The 27300-nt window shown below is 47.0% G+C and overlaps 1 protein-coding gene and 1 long non-coding RNA gene across 13 annotated transcripts in view; one reads left to right on the top strand and one right to left on the bottom strand.

The window, feature by feature from the left end:
* Positions 1-352: 352 nt before the first annotated feature.
* TFAP2B (transcription factor AP-2 beta) overlaps positions 353-27300 on the bottom strand; it is a 29332-nt gene continuing 2384 nt past the window's right edge. For 3 of the 12 annotated variants that reach the window (XM_036414238.2, XM_036414245.2, XM_036414246.2), the window contains exons 2-10: positions 26289-26315; positions 24511-24969; positions 19700-19760; positions 12038-12257; positions 10143-10261; positions 7687-7828; positions 4490-4749; positions 3347-3409; positions 353-2208 (exon numbers count right to left, since the gene is read on the bottom strand). In XM_036414238.2, the coding sequence (XP_036270131.1) occupies positions 3348-3409; positions 4490-4749; positions 7687-7828; positions 10143-10261; positions 12038-12257; positions 19700-19760; positions 24511-24969; positions 26289-26315 (1350 nt within the window). In that variant the 3' untranslated portion in view covers positions 353-2208; position 3347. Of the gene's footprint in view, positions 2209-3346; positions 3410-4082; positions 4750-7686; positions 7829-10142; positions 10262-12037; positions 12258-19699; positions 19761-24510; positions 25004-25041; positions 25521-26288; positions 26316-27300 lie in introns of those variants that run through there. The other 9 variants (XR_006739958.1, XM_036414240.2, XM_036414241.2 and 6 more) reach the window with 9 other exon arrangements.
* On the top strand, positions 20318-26479 carry LOC118705464. The gene is made up of 2 exons (XR_004983689.2): positions 20318-20813; positions 26070-26479. It is a non-coding gene; the product is annotated as an uncharacterized LOC118705464 (long non-coding RNA).

A 27300-nucleotide genomic window follows, 5' to 3' on the forward strand; every position in this document is an offset into this window, starting at 1 on the left:
GTTGCTGACACGTGACTAAATTTACATTTTGGGGAGTGAGTTTGACGCCTCATTCTTTAAAAGGGCAAAATAAGGCAAGAGATACCATTCACATGAGCTTTTATTGCAACCTGGTTGGAAATAGAAGAGTATCAGTCTGGAATTTTAAAACACCTCTACTGAAAACAAAAGTGTCCATTTTTTTTCTGAGAAGCAAAATTTATTGTATTTATGATGTAACAAAGACATTGCCTGTGTTTTGGTGAGGGGGTGGGGGACAAAAAACCTCTTGGCTATGGTTGGAGTTTTCTGTCTGTTAATTTCTGGATTAAACAATTTCCATATTCAAGAAACTGAGGATGAAAACACAACAAAAAACACAACGATCTTTTTATTTATGTAAATCAGATCAACACTGGACAATAAACCAATTTCTACCCATTACCATAACAGCTTGTCTATAAAGAACAGAAAAATTCAGATAGGATTCTATCTAGGGTCAAGCGGTTTTTGTTTTTTTTTAACCACCCATTCACAGAGGTATAGATTCACAGATAAATAATCCCAAACTACTTGCTCGCCATATTTACACATTCCCATTAAATTAAGCATAAATAAATATATACAAACTTAACATGGATACCCTCCAGCGCACTTCTCCTGAAGAGTCAACAGATGGAAGTTATGTGGCAAAAACTATGTTAGTGAATTAGAGACCAACTCAGCAGAGGAGTCAATTTTGGCCTTTAAAGAATAGTTCTTGTTCCGCTTTTAGAAAGAAAACAAAACTAATTTTGGTATTTTTTTTTTCTTCCTTCTCCCCTTCTCTCCCCCTCGATAATTTAACATACTTCAGCACAGGAGGGAAAACACTGTGTGGGCTCTTGAGGCAACTTCAGATGGTATAAGGTTATTTCCTTTCCATGTAATGTATTACCCTTCCAGGATATCAGACGTGATGACAAATTCTCTAAAAACACTCCAAATAGGAACACGTTGCCATATTAAGTAAGGCTTTGTACCGGAGAGACAGTGTGTGGATAAGTTTGGGGTTTCAGGTTTTCCATTCGACCGTTTTCTTAGGATATGAAATAATTGCTTCAGAGAAAGTAGTTTCCGTGGCCAAAGAAAATAAAACAGCCCCCCAGTCTTTGAAAAGCCTTCTGGGTGTGGAGCCAGAGAGGGGGAAGGTTCAAGATACTTGGGGCAGGGCAGGGGTGGGGCACCTTCCGAATTTGGGGGAGAAGTTCAAGATCACTTTGAAATTGGATGCTCACCCAGAACCAGAACCAATATTTGGGAAGCTCCCCTGAGACTCACAATTCCTATAGGAAGAGGCAGGTGGACAGAAAAGGGTCGGGACCTCTTTAGAACTTCCAAAGGAACTTGCAAAGTGGAAGGTGTGAGGGACTGAGCGCGCCTGCATCCTGACTGGTTCTTTCCTTTCCGTCTTCAATGCTTTTGGTTTGGGACTGAACCTTAGGGAGGGGGCCCGGGGCCTGATAAAATTGTCCAGAGAGAGGAGGGTGGGGGGAGAGAGCTGCAACTCACCTGTTTGGTTTGAAAACAAAACTCAAAAAAAAAAAAAAAAAAAAGCTCGCTTTAAAAAAGGCAAACTCTTGCGTTAATCCTGTTTATTGATTGATGGGCCCAAGGAAACCCAATCTTTTAATAACTCAATTATCAGATAAACATAGTGGGCCTGGCTAAGGGCAGCAAGGGGGCGGGGTCCTACAGGAAAGAAGTGAAAAAGGGTGAGGGGACCAGGGCTGTAGGAAACCCTACTTGATGGGGCGTGGGAGGGACTTGGGAATGAGAGCCAAGTAAGACCATTCCTATCCCATCACCGGCTTCTGGAGCCTGAGGATGGAGAGAGTTTTCATCCTAGCAAAGGTGGGGGGAGGATTTCCGGTTCCTTGGACAAGTCTAGGCCCTTTGCCCTCCAGGAGCAGGCGCCCAGGGTGGCTGCTGGGAGCAAAGCGCTTAGGTGGTGCTGAGACCCCCTCCCCGCCTGCAGCCCCCAGGGGCGCCTCCCCGTTACCTACTGGAGCAGGGGGCTATCTCGGTCGCCTTAGCCCTTAAGATGGGACCGAGAGCGGGAAGGGCCCAGGCGACCCGCGGCCCCTCCAACGGCTGATTCTATGTCCTCAACACGACTGGGACCTGCACAGTAAGAGCAAGGCGCGTCCATCGCGTCTCTCGCACGTCACACGCGTGGGGCGCGTTGCCCTGCAAGGAAAGGAGACGATGGTGTTCAGTGTGCTTTCTCCCAGCCTCCGGCAATCAGAACACACCTACTCCTAGCGGCCAGGCCTCGGACCAAGGCCCAGGCCTCTGAGCTGGGGAGAGATGGGGTGCCTACAGTTCGGCCTTGGCTTTGGTAATGCCTTCCACTCTCCTAAGGCTGAGGCCCCCCAAAGGAGCTGGCAGTGTCACATTAACCCTTGCTTGGGCCCTCCTGGTGACCTGAAACCAGCTCCCTAACTCGTCACCTCCCCCATAAAAACATCTGCGCAAAGCTCTCAGCAGCTTCCTACACCCAGCCCTTCAACCTTCCAAAGCCAAGACCGACCTGGCAGCAGAACTGAGCATCCCAGAGGGTCCTAACTGGGAAGCCCTTTATCTCCAATGAATGTTGCCAAGGTCCTAAAGTCTACTTTGTATAAAGAGGTGCCTGTATGGATACTCAATTTGGAGACCTGCCTCACCCACCCCTCCCCAGGGGATTTCCCACCGCTTTGGGAGGGTGGGGGACCATGGGTTCCAGATCTTATTTCAAGATAATGCACAGACAAAACTCAAGAAAGGAGAGGGGCTGCCAGGACTGAGAGATCTTAAATACGAAACTTTATCCACTGGGAAGAGCCCCAGTATATCCAGACGTCGAAATTCAACGCTGAAATACATCTCCTTTCACTTTGCATTGTTACCATCATACACCAAAAACAAGTGCACGTCTGGGAGGGTGAGCGTGCCTCATTCATAAAGCAACTTGTAAGAGAGCAATTGTCGCTAAAACATGGAAGCTTGCCCCAGGCTCGTCCCCAGGACATTGCCAAAGCTGTTTCTCTGCCCGCTAACATAGCAATCGCCAAAGAGCCCAAGGAAAGGCAGGGCAATCTGGTTAAACTATTGGGCTCCGAGAACCCTTAACTCCTCTCCCCTAACATTCGTTTTTTGCAGTTCAGCCGTTTCACAGAATTCCACGATGAGGTATCTGCTAGCAACTAGACTCAGAGCTGCTTCAGTCTCTTATTGGCCACTTTCTAAATTATTCCCTTTGAGCTTCTTTAAAGAAGTGCACCTGCAGAATTCTGACACACAGGCTTTGATTAAAGAGGGATCGGATTTTTTTTTTTCTCTGTACCTTATAGGTTGTGTAGGAAGCCCCAGTCCTCTTTGAAGAAGCTCATAAACCATGCGGGCAAAGCTTTGGAAAACAGAAGAGAATGAAATGGTACATACCCCTCCGAAGGAATGACATACTAATCAACGTATTCATATTGTGGTGTGGGCTTTTTGTTTGTTTGTTTTTACCATTAACAAATGCAAGGTTCTCTGTATACCGATGCCAGCAAGGCTGGGAACTAGTAACATTTCTGAAAAGAACTGATGATGAGTCTGAATCAACCTATTGGTTTGGCTTTTTGCTCAGGGCGGGTACCAAAAGCTGCAGCCACCGCCGCCTGCATCTCCGCTGGCCTCCCACCCGCCCTTCCTCTCCCTCCCTAAGCAGGCAAGCGGCTGGCCCAGGAGCCCGCACCGCACCGCACCGCACCGGTGAGTTTGAAATTGGGGTGGGGGGGGAGGAACAGGGGCCAGAGGGGCCTGAAACACAATGCAAAAAGGCCTAACCACACTCTTGTTCATCCAGGAAGATTCCTGTGCCAGCTGGAGGAAGGGAGGGAGGGAGGGCAGAGTAGAAAAGGGTAGTTGGGAGAGGGACGAGGTGAGGTTAGGGGGGAAGGGAGGGGACTTCGAGACCATTTTTCCTAAAAAAATATTAAAAATGAGAAAGTTCGTGCGATTCAGTCAACCAGCTGTCAAAAGCACTAACACCAACAGTTTCTCCGACTTTCTTCCAATAAGTTAGCATGTTCTCGTGTTTAGTCTTACGTTTATTTTTTCCAAAGGGGATGTGGGGGGGAAAACATGGTTTTTCTTTTATTATCAGTATGACTAAGCTCGAAAAAACCGAAGTGGAAAATCCGGATGGTTGTCTCCCAAGTGTTATCTTGAAATAGACATCGAGAACCGATCCTGTTGCTCCGTGGGACGCCTTGGCTTTTTAAGTTTACTTAGCTTTTCTGGCTTAATTTTGATTGCATATGTACTCTACCTAATATACTTCTTCCAAAGCCAATCCAGTATTTTAAAGCTAACATTATTTTTTTTTCCTCCCGTTTTCCTTTCGTATTTAAAACATTTTTTTTCCTTTCTTTCTTTCTTTTTTTTTTTTTTTAAACGTTTCATTTCCTGTGTTTCTCCTCCTTGTCGCCAGTTTTACTACCTGGGCCTTCCCCAGACGTGTGCCTGTTAGTGGCGGTGTTGTTCAAGAACATCTTGTCCATGCCTTTGAGCGCCTCGGTGAGATAGTTCTGCAGGGCCGTGAGCGCCGCGCAAATGGCCGGGGCGCCGAAGCCGTGCGTGATGAGGCTGAAGTGCGTGAGGCAGCTCTGGATGCCCGGCTCCAGGATGGGGCTGGGCCGGCTGTTCCCAATCGGCGTCCGGTCCTGCGCCAGCAGATCTGTAAATTCTTTACAAAGTTGCCTGCGAAAGGGGTGGGAGAGGAGCAGGGGGAAAAGGAAAAAAAAAAAAAAAAGAAGAAGAAGAAAAAAGCACCCTTAGCGCCGTTGTCATTGACATTAGGAAGGAGATGCTCACACAAGCCCAGAGGCGTCGGTCACCGCAGAGCCAGCCGGGGAGCGAGGCTAATGTGAGCGATTCCGCTCTGTTTCCTTTCCCAGCGCCCGCCCTTGCAGAGCAGCTGGGACTGGGAAGGAAAAAGGAGGGGGGGGGGGGGGAAGAGATTATACACCCCTTGCATCCCACAGCCTATCCTCCCTCCCCCCCACCCCACTCCCTATCCTCCCTCCCCCCCTTAGTTCCAGGACTGCATAGCTGTTTTGAGAAATCTGCTAGGTTTAGCGATCGGTTTTGAATATTCAGGAATGTTTAGCTCTCACCTGGCTGTTCTTTTATAAAAACCCTCCCTCCCCTCCTCCTTTCCCCTGCCTCTCCAACCTCTTGGTTATCAGGCTCAAAAAGCCCTGAAAGATTTAAGCCCCTGGGCCACAAGCCTGTCCCTGGCACCGAAGCAGATTGCTGGAGCCTTGCATGGCCCGGGGCAAGCAACTGTTTATGGCAGGAGAGAATGCTGATTCCGTTCAAAGCAAAAATCTGTTTACCTGCAGTGTTTGGGAAGGGAGGTATTTTTCCAGCTCTCCCCCCTACACACACACTTTTTTCTTTCAAGTGTGGGTGACTGAAAACCTCTGTACAACACAATTGTCGTTGATATAAAAGGATTCCGACATTGTTTAAATAAAACCTAAAGGTAGATGGTTAAGACATGGGGAGGGGAAAATTTTTGTTTGTTGAAGATTTTTTAAAATTATTATTTCCTCAAGGCACCTACAATTTAGAGTTATTTCCCAGCCTTCAAAACCCTGTGGGCCTAACTCTTAGATTAAGCTTATTTGAAAAGATTTTCATATAGGAGGTGGGCAGGAGGATTTTGGCTTGGCTCTGCTGGCAGTCAGAGGCATGGCACCCAAAGGCCACAGCCTTTTACCCACTAGCAGGCTCATTCCATCAGCCTGCCTCCACCATATCTGGGGAGGCAGAAGGGGTGGGGGTAAGGTGAAGGGTAGTGAGAAATGAAAAAGGACAGAATTCCAGCCCCAGGCCCCCTTGGGTTTACCTGACACCTGGTGACACCTGGCCTGGCCAACAGGTAATGCAGGCAGGTACCTGGAGGCTAGTGGGAGTGACCCCGGGGGCATCCTTTCCCAGAGTGCCCCAGGAGGAGTGATGGCTCACCTGGATGGGAATTCCTCCTTCTCTGCCCCATAGGAAAGGTATTTTTGTTTGTTTGTTTGTTTCAAGGCTGGTGGCCAGAAAACACTGACAGACATCCTCTCTCGCCCCCTTTTTTCTGGTTTCTCCATTCAAAATGCACACATACATCCTCACACCAAAGAAGGAGCATGGAACAGTTCTGACCTAAAAAGGGCAGTACTTAAACCAGAGGTACCCCAGAAGCATCATGGGGTTCAAATGAGCACCCATTGATTCCAATTCAGGGAATTGGACCTAGCTTTTGGGCTAGGTTCACACACAAAAATATCTTGATACAATAAAGGGAAAAAAGAAGAAGAAAATATCTTGATAAAGCTCCCAGATGGCTCTGAGACTCACCCAGGTTAAGAAGTGCTGACCTAAGAGAAGCCACAAGGGGGGGAGTTACAAGCATTCCTTAGGGAACAGAGTGGTTTGTGGAATCCTGTCATCGAATTATACATTTGGTTTTATTACCCCCCTCCCCCCCCCCAAAGTATCTTTACTCCTTTATAAAGCACCACTGGTCCCCTTCCCCCGCCACCAGACATTAGGCAAGGGGTAGGAGGGCAATTTACCCACAAAGATCTATTATATTGCTGCTGTTCTATCAGAGGAAACGCTTCTAAAAACAGGGTGGGTGCCGGGTTCGGATCATTGGAAGAGGTGGCTAAAGCCTTTCCTTCAGTTTGCACTCATTACCAAAGTGCCAATAAGGAAATTCTGAACTGGGGAGAACAAATGCTTAAAAGGCAAACATTTGAAATCTTCAAAGCCCTAACCAAGGTCTGTAAGCAATTAAAGTTCTGGGACATTAATATTTTTTGACCCTGCGGAAAGGGGCAATCAAATTCCAATCACGTCTCGAAAACATCTGGACAAATTTGAGCAAATGATTTTTCAGCCTTCCATATATTTCTTTAAATTACGCTGTCAACGGAGCGAGCCGCGTCCTCCAGCGCTAAATAAATGAGCGCCGCTGCCGGGCCGCGCCTGCCCTGCGAGGGGGACGCAGCGCCGCCCACCGCGGGCCGGAGCCGGCCATAAAACACCAACAATATGACACGGAAGCCAAAGACGGGAGTAAATCAAATAAATAGAAAACCCACTGTAAAAGTTCAAATGAGCTCTAGACCTAAATTTAGCCCGAGATTTACTATTTTCCCCTCTGGAGTTGTAGTAAATTGAACGTCTGCGGATGATGCCAAACAGCAACGTTGGAAAGAGCGTGATTAGAGCTGCGGGTAGAGATGGGCACACGCGGGGGACATGCAGACACCAGGAGTGGGCACACGTGGCTGTGTGGGTATGACAGGGAGAGAGAGGTGAAACCCAGGCAGAGTTGGAGAACTCTGAAAAGCCTGGATTCAGAAGCCTAAAGCCACAGTCCCCTGAAACTTGGAAATAGACCAGACAGCGACTACCCCAAACCCACAGCCCATAATCAACAGGGGAGGGAGGAGGGGAGGAGGGAAGGGAGAGTGCGGGCAGAGCGGGGAGGGCTTCCAAGCCTGCAATACACAGGCTGCCAACCAATCCCACTTCCATGGCTGAGCACTTTCTCGGCCCCCCCAAAAATGGAGGTCTGCACTGCCCGCCCCTTCCCTCCTCCCAAGCCAGGTGAAGCCAGGGGTTTGCAACACTCACTTGGTGGCCAGCAGCATATTCTTTCGAGAGTGCAGGTCGCTGGGGTCCGTGTGCTGCCGGTTCAAATACTCAGAAACAGCTTTGGCGGGAAACTCTGTTTCGCAGATGTAGCCAAAGTCCCGAGCTAAATGGACAGCTTCCCCTGGAAAAGCAGCAGCAGAGGTAATCATCAGCACCCGTCCTCTCATCCTGCCAGAGCAGGAGGGCTCCCTGGCCAATTCTGACTATGTACGGAAGAGGCCAGCTGCTGAGAGGCAAAAGCAAAGGTGTGCCAGATGCCTGAAGTAAAAATGAGTCTCAGGCTGTTAATTGTCTTGATGGAACAAACTTTGCTCCTGCCTCTTTTTCCAGTCTCTTCCTGATTATCCTTCCAGCCAAATCCTAGCTACCGTGTTTCCCCGAAAATAAGACATCCTCCGAAAATAAGACCTAGCACATGGAAAGATAAGACATCCCCTTGAAAATAAGACCTAGCGCAACTTTGGGAGAAAAAATTAATATAAGACACTGTCTTATTTTCGGGGAAACAGGGTAGATATTCCCTGAATAGCTTCAGGCCTCCCACACCTCATGCTCTGTCTTAAGAAAAAACAGGGCAGGTAGATTCAGAAGCCACTTTACAATTGCCCACAGACACTAGGTTGGATATTCAAGATAGACAGCACTCTTCTTAGTAGGATGATACCACTCTAGATAAATATAAAAGTCTTCCTCTCTTTGGTGTTATCTTTTGTATCTCCCTATACTTGTATTAGAAAAAAGTTTCTTAATAATAACCAATATATACAAACACAAATCATGTGTGCAGATATCCACCTATATTAAAGATGTCCCATATGGGACATTAACGATATATTCCATAAACATTTTATACATGAGTATTTCTATCCAGCAATGAAATATTTATTCTCCGTGTCTGTGTCTGTTTCCAGCTAGTTAGGTTTCAGGTTTCTCCTCTTTAGAGGTCCCTGTTATCATCCTCCTATTTAAGGGCTTTCTACTGCACAAGGGAGGCAGAGCAGCTATAGAAAACTTGGATGCCTGAGACTTTCCAGCGTCTGTGGAAGCCCCTCTCAAACAAGGCATTATCACTCTTTAAAGCACAGCCTTAGGGGTTCGAGGGAAGATCCCCAACATGAAAAAGAAATAGGTTGAATTATCCCATAGCCACATTATTGTTAAGGGCCATGTCTTACTTTAATCATCATTATGACAGTAATAACAAAAGACCAGAAATGGTCCTTGCCACAACTCATAAAACTGAAAACTGCCAACCAAATATTGGAATTTCAGTTCCTCCCCTCTTCCATCCAAATCCCTGTCTTGTGCCGAGATTACCATGGCTGTTTTTCAAAATGAGGGTTTTGATATTACCAATTCCCTGAAGGGCAAAAAGTAAACCCCCCAGGCTGGGAGTCAACCACTAATAAATGTGGTCTGGCTACTTGGTGAGGGTAAGTTTGGGCCAGGCAATTTTGACCTAAAGCTGGCAAAGTGCAGTGCCTATAAATGTGATGACTTTATGGTTCCTGCTTAAATAGTCTAAAATCCTGTCCTCCAAAAACCAGTTCCCCACATGAATGTCATAATATAACGCCCATGAAAACAGAAGAAAAAAACAGACATGTCAGCCCCTAGACAAATTCTACAACTTCCCCCATTAGGACCATCTGGATGTATTTCCTGTCCTTTCCTCATCATCCCACAAATTCAACAGCAGATCCTCTTGTTCTAGACTTCAGAAAATCCTTTTTATTATATACCATAAATATCATCCCCAACCCCAAAATGATGAGCAAATTATAATGTGTTCATTATAATTACATTCCTTTCATTCATAACTAAGGAATCTATATTGAAGATCACATATGATTCTCTTCCATGTTTCCCCATGCCCCCACCCAATTTTCTCCTAGGCCTTACTAAGCTGTATTTCAATCACAATAAGTCCCAAGTAATCAATCAGCAGGAGTATAGGGCCCTGGGAGTGACATGAGTTTAAAATAACCATTAAGAATTATGAATGCAATAACAGTTTCATAACTAGACAATGTATTTGCTACTGCTTACTGATTCAGATGAAAAATCTGGGAAAGAGAAGGGGTATAGAATGGGTTGCTATTTACAGTGACTCTTGCCAGAGTTCAGAGGGTATTTCAGATGCTCTGTCCTGCATCTGGCAGCAGAGGTGACCCCTGCACTGGCTTGGAGACTGAACTTGAGTACTCTTTACAGCACAGGGACCCTTACACACCTCCAGTGGCCTCTCTACCATTGCTGGCTCCCTCTAAGTAAAAAGACCTTTGAACTTCTCTCTCCACCAGTCGCTTGACATCCACTCATAAGGGCACAACAATTGCAACGATTTCCAGTTAATCATGAAATGTGTAAAATGTCAGCCTTCAGCCGACAGTTAAGCTCAGCCACTTCGTGAAATGGCTACACGTCTTGCTTACCTTCCACCAGGGAGGTGAGTAACGTGACATTTGCTGCTTTGCGCCTGCCCGCGGGTAAATTCAAACCGATTTTTTCTAGCCTTTCCCGCAAAGATCTCCCCCCATTTTTCGATTTGGCTCTGAAATTGCAAGAATTAACATTCTGATTAACCTCGGAGTGTTCCTGAAACAAAGTTTAGACTTAGCAATCTAAAGCCCAGTGGAGCTTGAAGAGGTTTTAACTTGAGGTTAGCACATTTCCCCCTTTCCTTTTGGTTATTTGCTGATAGTTTGCTGAGGTTTGCTTGATTTCTGCAATACAGGGCATAAAAAAATTGAGCATTTTCTTTTTTTATCTCATGAGTTAAAAAATGATAGCAGATGGGAATAATTAGGGTGTAGGTTGTGGATCTAGAGAAGGTAGATGTTGCACACACACAAGCTCTTTCCTTGTCACTGAACCAGTTAGGTGAGCAGAAACTGGGAGAGCACAACCATGCAGAAAAGAGGAAAGAATGGGTGGTTCAGCGAGAAGGCACTAGCTGAGGTGGGCTTTGCAAGGAAGGGTCCAGAGTTGCTCTAAGCCCATCCAGGTGTGGCTCAGTGGTTGAGCATCAACCCAGGAACCAAGAGGACAAGGGTTCGATTCCCAGTCAGGGCTCCATTCCCAGTGTGGGGCATGCTGGAGGCAGCCAATCAATGATTCTCTCTCATCAGTGATGTTTCTATCTCTCCCTCTCCCTTCGTCTCTGAAATCAATCAATCAATCACACACACACAAATATTAAAAAGAGTTGCTATAAAATGGAGTTGGGTTAAAAGGGGAAGGAAGATTGAAACATGAAACTAATGGTGATGCTAATCATAACAACAGTAAAACTAACACTGTAGGGAGTTTCGTTATGTAACAAACACTTTATATTATCTCACTTAATCTCATAGAAAGTTTTATACACACACTTAAGGCCTGGGGGTGATTGAAAGAAACTTCCACACTCTGGGGCTCAAAGGACTCACTTGAAAACTGAACCGTAGAGCACAGCTAGAGGACTCAGAGTGAGAAAAGCCTGCAGGTCACCCCCTTCCTTCCTCCCAGGGCTCTCCCTCTGCGAGCTAAAGTATGCGCAGAAATACAAGAAGAGAACCAGTTACTCTGACCTCTCTTGCTATCCACACAGCCACTTTTAGGAAAGAAAGGGACCACCAACCCCTGAAATGGGCTAACCGGGACAGTTCACCTCATAGGATGTCACCTTCATGCCAGCGCCATTACCAAGTGGTTTGGGCATTGGCAGGGACTTCGGGGGAGGCTTTGGATCTTAAGTTAAAAACCACCTCCATTTCCCACTAGAAGCCTATGGATTTTCTTCCTCCAATCCTAGGGATTATCTTAATGGCCCCAAGGAATAACTATTGTTTCTTCTAACACGGGATCATGGCTATTATTGGTGGTAATATTACTGAGGAAAGAAGGTCATGGGTCTAGAACAAAGTTTTTCTCCACACTGTGGAGCACAGTGCATTATCGGGCTGTGACCAACTTAGAATGCCAACTGCATTTTAATCAAAATAGAGAGATTGATCAGAGTACCTTGCTCTCTGTGAAATGTCTGTGTTAGATAAATATGTGTGAGCGGGACTCGGGCCAGGGCTGGGAAAGTGGAAGGTTCCCCCCGGGGCGAGGCCTGCAGAGCGGACCTGCAGAACGCGGACCTGCAGTGTGAGGGTCTGGGTCCGAAGGAGGCCACTGCGCCCCGGGCCCAGCACGTGCGGCTGCAGCTCCCCGCTCGCTCGCTCCCCAAGCGGGACGCCCGGTTGCTAGGCAACCGCGTCCGCTTCACAGCGGTTCTGGCGGAGCCCGCTTCCCCTCGCCCCATAAAAACCAGCTTGGGGGTGGGGGTGGGGGCGCGTTTTACCTTCTGAGGACGCCGCCGAGGAGAGACGCGTTGAGGCATTCCGGGGGCGAGAGCCGTCTCTGGACCTCCCCCACGGTGACTTTGTACTTGGAAGTGGAACTGAGCAGAGACAAGCGGCCGGGGACCGAGCAAAACACCTCGCCCGTGTTGACGGACATGCCTCCCAGGAAGCCATCTTTATTCATCATCAGAGAAGTCACAGATTTGGGAGGAACCGGAACTAGAGAGAGAGGGGGGAAAAAAATATATGCCATAAAGGTGACCGGGTTTCGATCCTGCTGACCGGCTGGTAGAATGTGTCCGTGCGTGCGCGCGGGGCCGGCCACAGGCCGCGCGCTCGGTGGAAAAGCTGGAGGAGGAAGTGTTGGCTGCACTGCGGTGCGTGCAGAGCACTGTGTCCCGGCAAATGGAAAGGCCGTCAACGCTCTGGAAATTTACCCCGTGTGGGGAGACATAGGCGTGTCTCTGGCCAGGGCCCCCTGCGTTGCATACCTAAATAAAGACGCAACCCAGCCTTTGGATGGTGCTAGGGGACCGGGCAAATCCTATTCCATCACATGCTGGCCTTGTGACCATAAGACATATCACTGAACCTCTCTGACTCTTGCCTGGTTTCTTCATCTGTCTCCGGAAGGTGACTGTCACCATGCATGGCATAAAATAGTAATGCCCATGGTCTTCATGGGAGCCCCTCCCCCCTCCTCTCCCGCTGGACCCAAACCCTGGCCATCCCTGGAGAGGATCAGGAGGGTGGGCCCATATCAGGTGCTGTAGTCCATACCCGCCACATTAAGCTGGGGAGCTGGGCCCCCAAGCATTGCTCGTTTCTCCAAAAGGAATCCCATTCTTTCCCACATCGTACCAGCAGACTCATTTAGAAATGAACCCAAACGCAATCCCGCAGTGACATGGATTTTGTTTACAAATTAACACAAAGCACTGGCTGTGATTGTTTGGAGCAGTTATGATTTACAACAGGTGCCCTGATCAATCAACCAATCACTCTAATTCATGTGAGCTGAGGTCTTGCCTTGCCCCAGTTGTTTCATTTCGGCAAGTAATTGATAACAAACCGCACTCAAGGTATGTTTTATGCAGAAGTTAATAAGAGCTGACAGCTGGTTGCCACTGCCACCCAGGCGCACTCGGTGTCTCCAGCCTGTATTTCTGTTTAATTGTCTCAGTGTCATCTGCACCTGGGGCAGAGGCGGGGCTCAGAACCAGAAGGCTGGGAATGAGGCACAGTGAACGGTCAGCCACCTAGTTCCCTGGCACTCTTGCTCCCTCGGACTTCTGCACTGCCAAAACCCATTTGCTTTCTGCGAACTCTAGAAGCCACCGTGCAGGCGACTATTTCTCCAGACTTGCCCTACACCTTAGTTTCTTCCATTGGGGAAGGAGGCTCCAAATACTCAAGCAGTATTTGTTGATCATCAGTCCAGGGAATTTCTTGAAAAGGGAGGCTTCCATTCCGCCTCTTTAATAAAGACCCTGTCTCTCCCTATAATCCTAGTCGTAGAAAGATATGCTCTTTCTGCCATCTGGAGCCTAGAACTCTGTATGTCAAACAAGCTGTATCATTTCCCTTGTACAGAACAGACTCACCAATACAAGATTGTTGTAACAGCTTGGTCTCTGTGCCACAGATTCCAGCATTCAGGCCTTCATGATGGTTTTAGAGCCTCCTAAAAGCCAGTGAGGTCCCAAATCTGTTCTTTACTATGCATTGTGTTCAGCCCTTTATAAAGACTTTGTGGAAGGGGCTTTCCTAGGGCAGTGGGTGTAGGGACTGAAGCATTTCCCTTCTGCGACTGCTTAGCATGTATTTTGGGATCTCTGGCTCTGTGAACAGAGTCCAGGATCTTCTCCCAGGGCAGATCAATGATGTCAGCTAGCAGAGTGGATCTTGTGCACTGACCTGGTGGAGGTGGTGACTTACAGAGGGGCTTGCTTCTTTCTCATTCCCCTCATCATAGTCTCATCAGTGATGTTGCTTCCCACTTAAGAGTGAACCAGTAAAAAGTTGAAGTGTGAATATTAATTAAGTTTGAGTTAAATTCATTTAATAGACAGTGATTGGGATGGAAACACCTATCATTTGATTCTCTTATACAGCATCCACATCTGTTTCAATCAATCTTATTCCTCACAGCAGTTCTGATTTCCATATGTCAGATTCATATTCAAGCATTATAAACAAATAATGTATGATCATGAAAACTGACATTAGATAACCTTGGGAAACTTTCCCCCAAAATGTAGATTGCCCTTTGTATTTTGACATGGCATGAACTGTAGACATAAACTGTAGAAAAATCTCACACTTGATACTCAGCAACATTTTCATATTTAAATACTACTTAGAACATTTTAACAGAAGAAAACCCACTAATCTAAAAATAGTAAGTTCAGTTCCTAGTTCCTGGATAACTGAATGTCTCCTGAGGATTGGAATTGTACCTGCTTCTCACAGTCCCAGATGTCAGATCTCTTAAAGAGCCAGGCCTTTAGAGACACTTTATAACTTGCCCTCTAATTTCACTATTGCTAATTGCCTGATTTACCTGACAAGAGCTATTTCCTTTGGGGAATGTGTATTGCTCCCTCCCCTGTACCTTCCTTTCCACATATACATTATCACCTAAATATCACCAATCTGGTCAGCTTCTGTCAACACACTACTGTCTGGGGAGAAGGGAAAGGAGTTTTTTGTTTGTTTTTATCCATAAACAGCTATTAAACAGACATGCATCAAATATTTCCGTTTTTAAGTGTAATTGTCTATCATATGCCTATCCTGTATTTTCTCAACCTCAGGTTATAAAGTTCTTTTTCACCCGGACCTTAGCATTGGTGACCTAGACTAGAGCCTACACATTTCTAGTCCAACTTTCCTTTAAATCCATAGCAGTATTATCTCTACCTTCACCTCCACCGTACACCTGCTTAGCTCAGCTGATTACCCCCATATTTTACTCTTGGTCTTTTTTCCTTCTGCTTTTCTCCAGTTTATCAATAAACTCAGAGAGCAACAGGGCCCGGTTGATTTGTTAGTAATTATGAGTACACTGTTCCTGCGCACGGAACCCAGAGATGACTAAGATAGGTTTCAAGCGACAGCAGGAAATGGTAAGGAAATGGAGCATAGCAAAACTCAGCACGAAGCTCTCAGTTCTTTACATGTTTACAGTTTTCTGTGCATACATTAAAACTGTTTTTTGTGGTGTGTGTGTTTTCTCTCTTCAGTTCTCAGTTGGATAGCATGGCCAACTTCTGGATGCAACACCCTCAAAATTTGCTCACCTCCTCCCTTTTCCCTTGCATTATTTTGGGGGGAAGGAAAAGGTTTAAAAACAGAATAATATCTCATTACTGTGACTGGAGTTTTATTTAAGAAAGAGGAAGAAAAATGATTAGAGGGAATATTATTTATTAGTGGAATATATAGAGCCAAAGTGTTAATAGGCTAGCTCTTAATCTTTATTCTTTAAACTTAAGTGTGAAATTGTAGCTTTGAGATCTTTGAGTTTGACTGGAAACAGACCCCCTTAATCTTACCTGCTGGTGGGGGAGGAGGGGAAAAATAGACTCAAGGGCTAAATCCTTCTGAAGGATACATAGATTTAAATATGCAAACTATACCAGGAAGCCTCCAAGAGGTTGAGCATTGTTTGAAATAATTACTTCTCACCAGCAGAGCATCCCTTTCCTTACACTTGCATTGTTTCTCATCCACCAGACGGCTAAATTTTATTCCAAATGCATATGTAACAACTGTACAAAATGAGTACTGAAATCCTGGAAAGAAAAATAAAAGGATTCCCACCAAGAGAGATGGAACATAAGAAAAGCGACAGACATTCAGTGCTGGCATCCTTTAGGGACAAAGCCTAAAGAGGCTGGAAACTAAGTTGGGTTCCATCGCTTACTTAACACATGGGAACTTGAGAAAGTAATTTACCCACTCTCTGAGTTCCCACACTGGTGTGGAAGGAGGGTGTCTAACCTTCCCAGCTTTGAAATTCTATGCACTCTGATTACTCCCTGGGTGGCTGGAGTGCATCTCAGAGTTCCTACTTGAACCAGTAGGGCCCCACCTCAGCTCTGGGAAGGCATACCTCTTCGTTGGAGAGGAAACTCATACCTCCTCAGACTCTCAGTACTTTTACCTTTTAAGTCAGAAGGAAGAATCCCAGCAGAACCTACTGTAATTGAAATTGGCAAATTCTTTATTCTCCCCCACCCGAAAGAAAACCCACACCAATCGAAGTGTTTGTGTGGGGAAGGGGCCAGAACTAACGGGGAAAGGGAGAGAATGGAGGTTACACTGGAACTAACCAAACAGGATATCCCTAAGACCGATGAAAATGCCCTACAGTCACATTTGGACCTTGGACTCCAGCCACACTAGCCTTTCCAAGAAATCCCAGCATTTTCCCCCCTGATGCTTAAGGTGTGAAACCAATTGCATATTGGCCTCTGATTGCACCACAAACTTTTTTTTTTTAATCTAGGTGAGACTTTAAAAAAAAAATTAGTCTGTAGGATGTTGGCAGTGATCATGGTATAAACTGGGGCACCCCCACTCCCAACCAGCCCATATTCCCAATCCTAATGGAACTGAGAGTTAAGAATGATTTTTTAATGTCTCGTTGGATTTTTAGACTGTTAATGTACCGAATCCTTCTCATTATTACTTTATTGATTGCTCATTGACCAGCCCCCTTCAAATCGTATTAACCACCCTCTGCCGGTTTAGATTAGGAGAGTTTAGAAAGCACCTTTCATTATTCCCACCTCCCACCCCCCACGCCTGCCATGGAGTTGAGACTCAGACTTGGCTGCTTAATGGGAGCTCTAATGGGGCAGCTAAGAGGAGAGGGGCCACGGTCCCTGCCGATTGCATTAATAGCTCAAAGGGGGCCAATACAGAAAATTAGCCGTAAACGAGCTCTGGAGAGCCTCAAATGAAAGAGCCATTTATCACGCTGGCTACCTTCACTCCACTCGTTTGCTCTCTCTACTGGGAACAACTCATTTCCTCTTAACTAAATTACTTCAGAAATGTCAGCTAAGCCCAGATAGCAAACATAACGAGAGAGCTAGCCTGTAATCTATGGGGTGATATCAACAGGGCTGAAAAATTGGAGTGGTCAAATTTTAGAAGTGGGGTGTCATCCCATAATGAGAGAGAGAGAGAGAGAGAGAGAGAGAGAGAGAGAGAGAGAGAGAGAGAGAGAGAGAGATGAGAGGGGGAAGGAGGAAAGGAAGGGAGAGAGAAATTTTTTATACCTAAATTTCCTGGCTTCATAAACACAGGCAGAAACCCCAAACCTGGGCCGGTTAAGGCAATTTTATTAACAAGGTAGAATTTTTAAAAATCTCTTTAAAAGCCCATTAGAAAATAAATTAAGCAACGGAGTCCCCTGCCAGTTGTTGAAATTTAGACTATTTTGTTCATGAAACTTTCTTACCTCCTCTTTTGGAGACATCCCTCAAAAGGTGGGGGGAGGGACAAAGATGGAGACCAAGAGCAGAAGGAGCTAATGAACTCATCACCTTATTTTAGTGGTACACAGTAATTTACAAAAGCCACTCAAACACTTACTCCTATTCCACCCATAACTCTCTAAAACCAAAATTATGATCTTGGGATCTTTTCTTCATGTAATAATAAAGCAAATACATAAAATATTAAATAATGGAGTTAACCTAACACTTCATATTCATTCCACACCCCCTAAATCAATAAAGTGACAAGGGTGCCACTTAGATGTTTTAAGCTGCACATTATTTAAAAAACAAAACAAAACAAAACATTAAAAAAAAAAAACCTTTTAGGGCCATAACAAGTACTGTATGTTTCTAAAACAAAACCAGTAACTTTAGTCAATATCCTCCTTTTCTTATTCCTGAAGATATACCTTCACACATAAATATTCACATTCTGATGGCAAACACATACAAGCCCTGAAAGGAAAGCCTCACACATCTGAGAATAAGTTCACCTCCCTTTGGTTAGGCAAGCTCTATTCCAATTATGTTTATTGGCCTGGCTATTAATAACATTTCTGATTGGTCATCGGTTGGCATGCCCCACTGCCAGCCCAAATGCTGCTTCTAGGAGCTGGAGCTCTGAGCTAAGGAGTTCTGGCTTTCCATGAAAATAAACGGGAACTAAAACAAAAAGGAAACAAAAGCAGCCAATGAAGAATTAGCCTCCCTCCCCTTATTCCCCCATTAACCAGCAATTAACCAAAAGAGAAGACCCAAGAGGAAATGGTGAAAGTGAGCTGTCAGCACAGTTGCAAATCTAAGCAACCAGACACTAGAGCACACCCAAAAGCTGACATTAAAAACTGAAGAAATGATACTATCTAAAGAAGAAAGGGAGAGATATTTAAAGCAACACTTAAGTACTTTTGCCCCAAATCTTATTATTCACCGGTCATTCCAAAGCCAAATGGCATCACTTTAAGTACAGCTTCCACCTCCCAGCTCCCACCTCTCAGAGCTACTTTCTCTGCCTTTTGTAAAAGAAGAAAATGTAGAATGCCTCACCCTCCTCAGAATCCTCACTTCACAACCCTCCTACTATATCAACTTGACTCTGGATTATTTTCCAAAACATCTTCCATTGTTTTTGTGCAGGTCATATGGCTCCCATGAATCATACATGACCGAGGCTGGGGCTTGTTGACACCAAACAAGGACAGGCCTTCTCCAGCATCGATAAGAAAGGGTTACTATAGTTAAAAAATTGTATCTCCAAACACTGGTTCTTGTGATCATTAAAGATCGTTCTGTTTACACATTCAAGCTCCTAATTGTGTGGCATGTGAGTGACACTCGGGCCCTGGGACAGCCACACTAATCGCCACGCATTCTCTCAGTGACAGAGAAGGGGGGAGAATTAAGCAGCTGCAATATGCCCGAAATGAGTTATTGTAATTACATTTAATTAGTTTAATTAGTTAATTATTTTGCTTACAGCTGTACAAGAGACTGCAAACATTTGTTAATATCGCATGCCCTTTAACAGTATGGGGTGATTCCACAGTTACACTAAATCAAGAACGCATATGTAGGAAGACTTAGAATGTGCATAGGCTGGCTCAGCTTCTCAGGATGCGCATGTTTAGCGACACATTTGGCACAATTAAACAAAATAAGGAACAACTCGTAAAACACAGAGTACTGGGAACAAAAATGCCACCGAAAAATCAAACACAAAAACACGGAGGAAGGGAACTGTCTCAATGACCGAGGGTTGAGTCCAGCAAATTCTAGTTATCAATGAAAAAATTCTGGTGCATTTTTTAAAGCAGTGTTTCCCACCTAGTTCCATACATGATGGTAGCTCAATTATTGGAGATAGTATCTAGACTTGCTATCAAATGTACCAGGAGAAAAAATGGCCATAGTCTCTGTCCCTCTCTCTCTCTCTCATCCAGGTTTCTGCCTGCAGTTTTGTTTTTCCCTCCTTCCTCCCCATTTCCTTCTTCCCTACATGCCCTTTCAACCCAGACAGTCTCTGTTCCATAACTGTGAACAAACATTTGTGTCTTATAAAATAATGAATTGCCCCAAAGTGAAAACTCATCACGAAGACATCAATGCACAGGAGAAGTTTGTTTACTTTTGGGGGGAAATAATCCATACCTTTTTTTATGACAGACTGGTCCAATAGATTCATGCCGCTGTTATTGGCATCTTCAACTGACTGTGGATATAAAAACATCACTATTCAAATTGACTGGATATTAAAGAATCGCACACATAAATCATGTCATTCCAAACTGGAGTGTCTGTTATTTCCATTTATATTAATTCACAAAGGGAGGTTTTATTATTATCATTATTATCTCTGAATCGGCATAGAGATGAAATTCACCCAAATTATACATTCTCCCAATGAAAGAAGAGGAAAAAGGAAACTGTGAGCGTCACCTGGGATGTGGTATTGGTTCAGTGATTATATACAACATAGATATTACACAGACATATAAACTTTTATATTATTTGCTCTTATGAATTGTGAGGATTTGGCAACAGCTGAAAGATTTCCACCCATATTAGTAAGAGCAATTTCGGTTTTCTGTTCTATCCCTGCGCATCTTAACTCCAGAATCATCTCACAAATACATAACAGTTTACATTATGGGATTTTAATTAAAGTCTGAGCCATTTGGAATGGAATGCAAACAGCAACACATAGGAACATGTTTGCGAGCCACCAGGACCGCACACCCACTGCGGTCCATTCACAGCCGCTGTGAACTTCCTGCCGTACAACAGTCCCCAGGAGGAACCTGCACCGTTTGCTCCCCTCGTAACCCCGCTTCCCAGCAAGAGGCACACCTGTTAGGAAGGCAGCCACCACAGATACACAGACACACACAAGGGCCCGGATGCTCCCAGTCAGCACCTGGGGATTGGCAAGAGCCTTCATCTTCCGTGCCATGGTTTCATCCCTCTGAAGGCAAGTTTCCACCCTGGGTGTTGGCAGCACTTCTGAAGGGAAAGAGCTGTTGGAATGGGTTTCTTGCTGTCTGGCTGTGCATCCCTGGGCCTCCAAAAGCAGTGGGTTCCCTTGCCTGCCCACACAATTAAAATAAATGCTAGGTCCCTCTGAGATGGACACCTGCTTTCCTCTGATCCACAGAAACCCACGTTTGGACCCATTCGTCAATCACCCAAAGCAAAGGGACCCGGGAAGCGAGGTGGTGTTTTGACTGCACCTCCCACCCCCCCTCGTGCTGCATCCCCAGACAAGGTGTATGTTCCTCACGGGTGTGTGTGTGTGTGTGTGTGTGTGTGTGTGTGTGTGTGAGAGACTGCCTCCCCCAAACCAGGGGCGTGTCAGAGGCCAGAGATGAGAAGATCTAAGCACGGAAGGGGCAGATTATACTTTGTTTCTTTGGGTGTTTAATAGTCCGCCACTCCTCCGCTCTCAGAAAGGTGGGGGGAAATTGTTATTCTCAGTTAAGAACCGTTTTTTTTCCAAGTTGCAACATGCACATCTGAAGAAATAGCAAAAATCCTTCTTAAAAAAACAACGACTTCATGGAACTTGTTGGAGACTCCTCAGGAGACCCCACCACGCACACGCACGCATGCATACACACAGGATCCACGGCTCCCTGTGCCCACGTGTCTACAACGGAGACGCGTCCACGAGGGACACGAGCGTTCCTCTGTCCGTGGGCGCGATCTCCCGCGCCCCCACACCTCACTCCCGTCGGTGCGTCAATATGTATATACGCCTCATCAGCGACGCGGGGTAGTTGTGGTAGTTAATGAGAAGGCTCTTGTCTGATTTTCTATCTAATTACGGCCGCCTGCTGGGTTTTTGTACAGGATATTCACGCAGCATGCTGGCGCTTAATCGTCACGGGGAGGATCGTAAAGATTTAATTAGGACTGCATGCGGAAGCGCAGAAAAACAACTCAGACTCGTAATTACTAGACTTCTTTAGTTAAAAGTGATACCAGGGGTTGCTTTAAGACACGGGGGTGTGTGTTGGAGTATGTGTGTGTGTGTGTGTGTGTGTGCGCCTGTGTGTGGGGGCTGCGCGTGCCCGCGCGTTGGGAGGTTTGCCTGCACATCCTCCTATGTTTACACTCATGGGTGGCAGAGGTGATGAGAGGTGAGAGAGCAACTGATTGGAAGGAGAAAAAAGGTTTTCCTGGGAACTAAACAAACTCCAAACGAGGTGTCATCTCAGCCCCTCTTTCTTTCTGATGCTCTTGGTTCTAAGTTTTTTTTTTTTAAAACACTGCCCCTACCACCACCAACACACACACACACACACACACACACACACACAGTGGGTGAAATGTAGCATACCCAGAACCCAAGCAGCGATTTGCTAGTTTAATAGCCCCTGTGAGTAAATTGAAATAGAAATTGACAGGGTTTTATAGTTTCATTTAAAAAAATATTAGAAGCATTTGGTTAATTAGCTCTCCTCTCATGGCTGGGGCGGTGGCCATGAGTGTGAGTGTGAGTGTGTGTGTGTGTGCATGTCTGTGTGTGTGTGTGTGTGTGTGTGTGTGTGTGTGTGAGACATAACAGCCCCTACGCCCTTGGCCAGATGAGGAGCCGTGGTTGTGAAGTCCACTGGCAGGCAGTCCTCTCGGGGACTGTCTGGTGGGCGGGTGGGGTGGGGTGTAGGGGATCCAGAACACCCACTAGGCCCTTGAGACTGAACCAATGATTACAGCCCAGGCCTGAAGAACCCTGTGCAGCAAGCCTATTCTGGCTGCAGGGAACTTTGAAACCCGGACAGGTTCCTTCCTGTAACTTTGGATCCCCCAAGCTCCAGATCCTGAAGCTAGAAATGGAAGCTCTGAATTTGGGGGTCTGGTCCTGCACATCTCCTCTCCCCCATCTTTGTCATCTACCCCGAGTCAAGACAAGCACACCTCACGACGAGATGGGCCATCTGGGAAAAGTGCCAGTGTATCCTTCGCCACCCTTAGCACCGGGGTCATCCACACAGAGTCCCAAGAGCCTGCCCACTTCCCCAGACTCCTAGCTGGGATGCTTCTGGGGAAGGAGCTGGGCAGAGGTGGGGTGGGGGGGAACCTGTAAGGCTGGGCTGGCACCTTCTCCCCTCTGAGCTACCTCCCCTCTGTGGTCTGTGTTCCCATCCACAGCAGCTGGGCCCACCAGCCACGCTGGGACAGGGGTGTCCCCCCAAATGCACAGACAGGGCCCCGTTTTTTCTCTCGTCCTTCGCATTTGGCCAGACACTCAAAACTCCTTTAAAATCTGAAACCAAATAAATCCGGTCCCTCTTTGGGGGGAATTCCTCTGTTGGGTAACCTGAGTCACTGGGCCAGCAGGGTTGGGGGGCGGTAGGAGGTGACAACCAGTGTCAGCACTGCCAACAGCAATGGTGATGAGCTGATCCACTTTCATTATCTAGCACTCTGAACCGTACTCCGAAAGGTTAATTTAAAAACTCCCTCCCAGACACATATCACCCCAGTGCATTAAAAAAAAACACCCCACAACTATTAAATATTTCTCATCTCATATGATATTCTGAAATGAGCATGATCTCCAGACAGGGACAGTCAAGCTCTATTAAATCATCAAAACGATCATTCTTATTACGGTAGGAAAACTCAGCCACAAATCAGGTGAGACCGTCCTTTTTTGGAAAACAATACATAACTGGATTTCCTTTAAAACAGTAAACCATCACAGACTACCCACAGACCGCATCGGATGCTGCCACCGCATTTTAACTGTCCAGCACACATTTTTTTCTTCATCAAAATAGAGGAAAGACTTGTGCACCCTTGTCCCTTCCCCATTTCGTTTTTCACTGCCTCAGAGGTATGCCTACTATAACGCAGAAAGTACACAACTATGCCAATGAGACCAGAGTGTCAATGAAATACCTCTCAACCAAATTTATCTTTTCTGGAGACTATTTAAACTCAAGAGCCAAAGGAGACCTGCTTAGAATCACCCAGACAGGTTTTTTAAAAAAGCATTTCTTTGATGCTTTCTTTGTTTAGTTTAATCAAGTATTCTCAATCAAATCAGGCTCCATTGTGTAGGTCGCAGATGGGATAGTGTGAGGGTAGGGGGAGTGTTTTGAGCCTTTTGTTTTAAGAAATAAACACGTGATGCCTTTCCATTGAGATGGTAACATTTAAGAGGAAAAAGTATTCACGGAGGGGGAGGTTTGAAGAGGGAGCGGAGAATATTGCTCCTCAGTTATTTAATGAACAGAAAGGTGAGCAGAATCTCTCACATTGTAGCCGTCCTCACGGACTCTCAGACAGAAATGTGGCTTTCTGGGTCTCTCCCCACAAAGACCCCATTTCTTGGGTGATGATTCTGGAATTCAAACATCTTGGCAAAAGGGACCTGCAGGTTATGTATGGGACATTGGAAGGAATACCTGGCTTGGATCAATGCAGCCCATGTTTTTCTTCCAACGTGCACTGTACCGCTTAATAGTCTTTGCAAATCCAGCAGAACCTCTGAGCTTACAGAGGACCTGTGTCCCCACGCAGGAGCCCCAGCCCCTCGGCAGCTGGGTCTTCACCTACCAAGCCATGAGGCCAGGCCCACTACAGGGCGTGCGGTGGGGAGGGTCCCCAGGTTGTTCCCTCAACATCCAAGAGAACAGGAAGGGGCAAGACAAGAACATCTAAGCCTTGGTGCTGAGGATGCTCAACCATCCAGCTACACACACCTCCTTCCCTCCTTCACGATTTCATTCCTAGCGGTTCCACTCGCATACTCAGACCTCCACTAGAGAACCACAGACGTCCCTACAGACACAAACAAATCCCATACGCTGTGTCCAGCGGTCCCCTGTCCTAAAGATGCAAACTACCACCCCTCCCCCCAGGAGACAGCCGCCCCACCCCCGCCGCTCCCCTCTCCCGGAGGGGCCTTCGCGATTTATTTCCAGTCCCTCTTGTTCGCTCGGTGGGTGGTTTACCTGGACGTCTTCCATCCCAGGGTGGCCGAGGCCATGCAGCGAGAGGCTGTCGCCCATGCCCGCGTCCAGGCCGTGGTGCGCCGAGTGCAGCAGCACGTCGGGCCGGCGGACCGAGTGGTAGTCCCTCCGGGGGTCGAGGCCCGAGAGCTGGGGCAGGGCGGCCCGGGGCTGGGGCAGGAGGGAGCCGGCTTCCGAGCCCACGTCCTGGCGCTGCCGCTGGCCCCAGGGGTGCTGCTGGGGCTGGTGCAGGGGGTTCAGGGAGTAGGGGTCGTTGACGTGGGAGTAGGGGTCCTGGCTCTGGTGGTAGGGGAGCGGCTGGTAGGGGGGCGGGAAGTAGGGCGGCTGGAAGTCGGACGACGGAGTGTGGGACAGCGGCGGGGCGCTCGAGTACGGTCCTTGGGACACCGAGCCCAGCTGGGAGAGCCGGGAGCTGTGGCTCGGGACGCCATCGTGCCGGTCCTGGGAGCCGAGAGAGAGAGAGAGAGAGAGAGAGAGAGAGAGAGAGAGAGAGAGAGAGAGAGAGAGAGAGAGGAAAGACAAGGGGAAGAAGGAGAAGAAGAAGAAAAAAAATACAAGCGACACATGGAGAACCGGCTTCGGTGCGTTCTCCCCGGGACCAGGGGAAGCAGGAGTCTGAAACTGACACTGCCAAGTGGGCTCAGAGGGCAAGTGATTTTTCAGCAATCCCAAATGCAAGGCTTTATTTTTTTTGGGGGGGGGGAAGAAATGGGAAGAATCACCCACACAACCGACCCGACATCGGAGCCCTCGGTGGGGAGTGCAAAGCCAGCAAAAAAGGGCGAGGGGGAAATCGCTGTGCATGGAGGAGGGAGTTTCTACATGCCTTCCTTAAAAACACCCTGCTTACACACGGCCTGTGCTCTGCTGGGTGTTGGGGGCAGTGGTTTCTAACTCTGCCAGGGCTCCAGAGCATAGCAGATGAGACTGTCAGCTGCGCTGCCCCTCCAGTTCAAAACCAACTTCTGCCTTCCCCGCCAACCCAGGGGGCTGCCCGGGAGCTCCCCGCCCGGCCTGGCAATTCCAGGAGCTGCAGGGATCTGTGTGATTTGGGTTCCCAGTCCCCCTACCACCACACCCCCCAACAACCCCCCCCCCCCCCGCAAGAGGAATGAATTTAAATAGTGTCTGATTGAAATGGATCTCATTAGGAAACCTACCCTAAGCCCCTGTGAAGTGGAGCTGTGGTTTGAAGGAGTTATTTCAAAGGTTGCTTTTCTCTATCTAATGCTGTGATAGACTCCAGGGTGTGAAAATGAAGGACTTGAGGTTGGAAGGAGGGGAAATAAAAAAAAGCCCAGACAACTCCCTGTTGGTCCTATCTGGAGTGGTTCACTAAGTAAGAAAAAAAGAAAGAAAGAAAGAAAGAAAAAGAGGAGGTCTGTGTGTGAGAGAAGGGGGTTTAAGTTTCTCCCTCTCCTCTGTGGAAATGCCATGGGAAAGTCCCCGTGTTTCTTTTTGGAGAAACGGTCACCTAAATTTCCAAACTGCAAATGGCAAGTGAAAAGTTTTCTCTTTGGTCTCCCCCCCTCCCTCCCCAGCTGACTCCAAGAGCTCAGACGGAGAAACACACAATGCAGAGAGAAGCAGCTGCAGCCTCGTCCAATTATGGTGCTAAATTACCAAGCCAAAGGCGCTCCGAGGAAGACAGAGACAGAGAGAGTGAGACACGCACACAGAGACCGAGAGAGAGATGGGGAGAGAGAGACAGCGAGAGGGAGCATGCAGGCAGTTCTGGTACAACGTGAATCCAAACTCACCATGGATGAATAGGTGTGGACTAACATCTGGAAAAAAAAGCCTGGTTACTGCTCAAAATCAAACAATGATTAAAAAAAAATAATCAAGGAGTCCAGCGAAGAAACGAGCTGGACACAGAAGCTGAGCTTGAAGTGTTTCCAGGGCAAGCCATCCAAAAAAAAAAAAAAAAATCACCCCCCCCACCCCCAAACAAGATTGGCGCTGCCTGTCACCCACAGAGCTGTGCATGGGTCTCTTGCTGTCTTTGGGGCCTTTTTTTTTTTCTTTCCTTCTGCCTTTTTTTTTTTTTTTTTTTCTTTTTTTTTTTCCGGGCTCCAGAAGCAGTCCTCTTCCACCCGCAGCTGGGCTCAGACTGCTCCGGCGCCCCTTCCTCCCTCCGCTTGCCTACACCGCCTCATAATAATTGATATTCATGACTATTAATATTACACGAGTACTTTAAAGGGAGAATGGAGGACAAATGGAGCGTGAAGCAGCAGCCAGCGCAGAGCTCCCCTACTATTGTAAATGACGTTCATTCAGTGGAGAATTACTAGATGTAATCAGACGAGGGGGCTGGCAGAGGCGGCCGGTCGGAGGGGGGAAAAGTTTAGCAGGAAAGAGGCAGAACTTCAGTGAGAGGGGCTGGGGACAGCCGCCCGCTCAGCAGCCTCTGCATCCCCGGATGGGGCGGCGGGGGAGGGCATCGCAGGGGGCTTGTGTGGCATGGAGGCGTCCTTGTTCCTGGAGAGGGACTTGAGAACGGATCGCCCAAGGTGCTTTGTGTGCGTATTACAAAAAAAATATAATAATGTTAATAATAAGAAGGCGTTGGCTAGCGTTTGGAGGGGGAGAGAAGAGGAAGCCAGCCTCGGGCCCCGCTGTTTGCAGGGATGTGTGCGGACATCCGCCGAGCATGGGCGATGATGCTTATGTGTATTTGGAGGACAGAGGCGACAGGGGGGCTGGGGCAGCCGTCCCCCTCTTTAAGGCTCACACGTGAAGCCTGTGATTTTTACCTCCATTTAGAAC

This window comes from Pipistrellus kuhlii, unplaced genomic scaffold, assembly GCF_014108245.1.
Source record: "Pipistrellus kuhlii isolate mPipKuh1 unplaced genomic scaffold, mPipKuh1.p scaffold_m20_p_5, whole genome shotgun sequence".
Lineage (NCBI taxonomy): Eukaryota > Metazoa > Chordata > Mammalia > Chiroptera > Vespertilionidae > Pipistrellus > Pipistrellus kuhlii.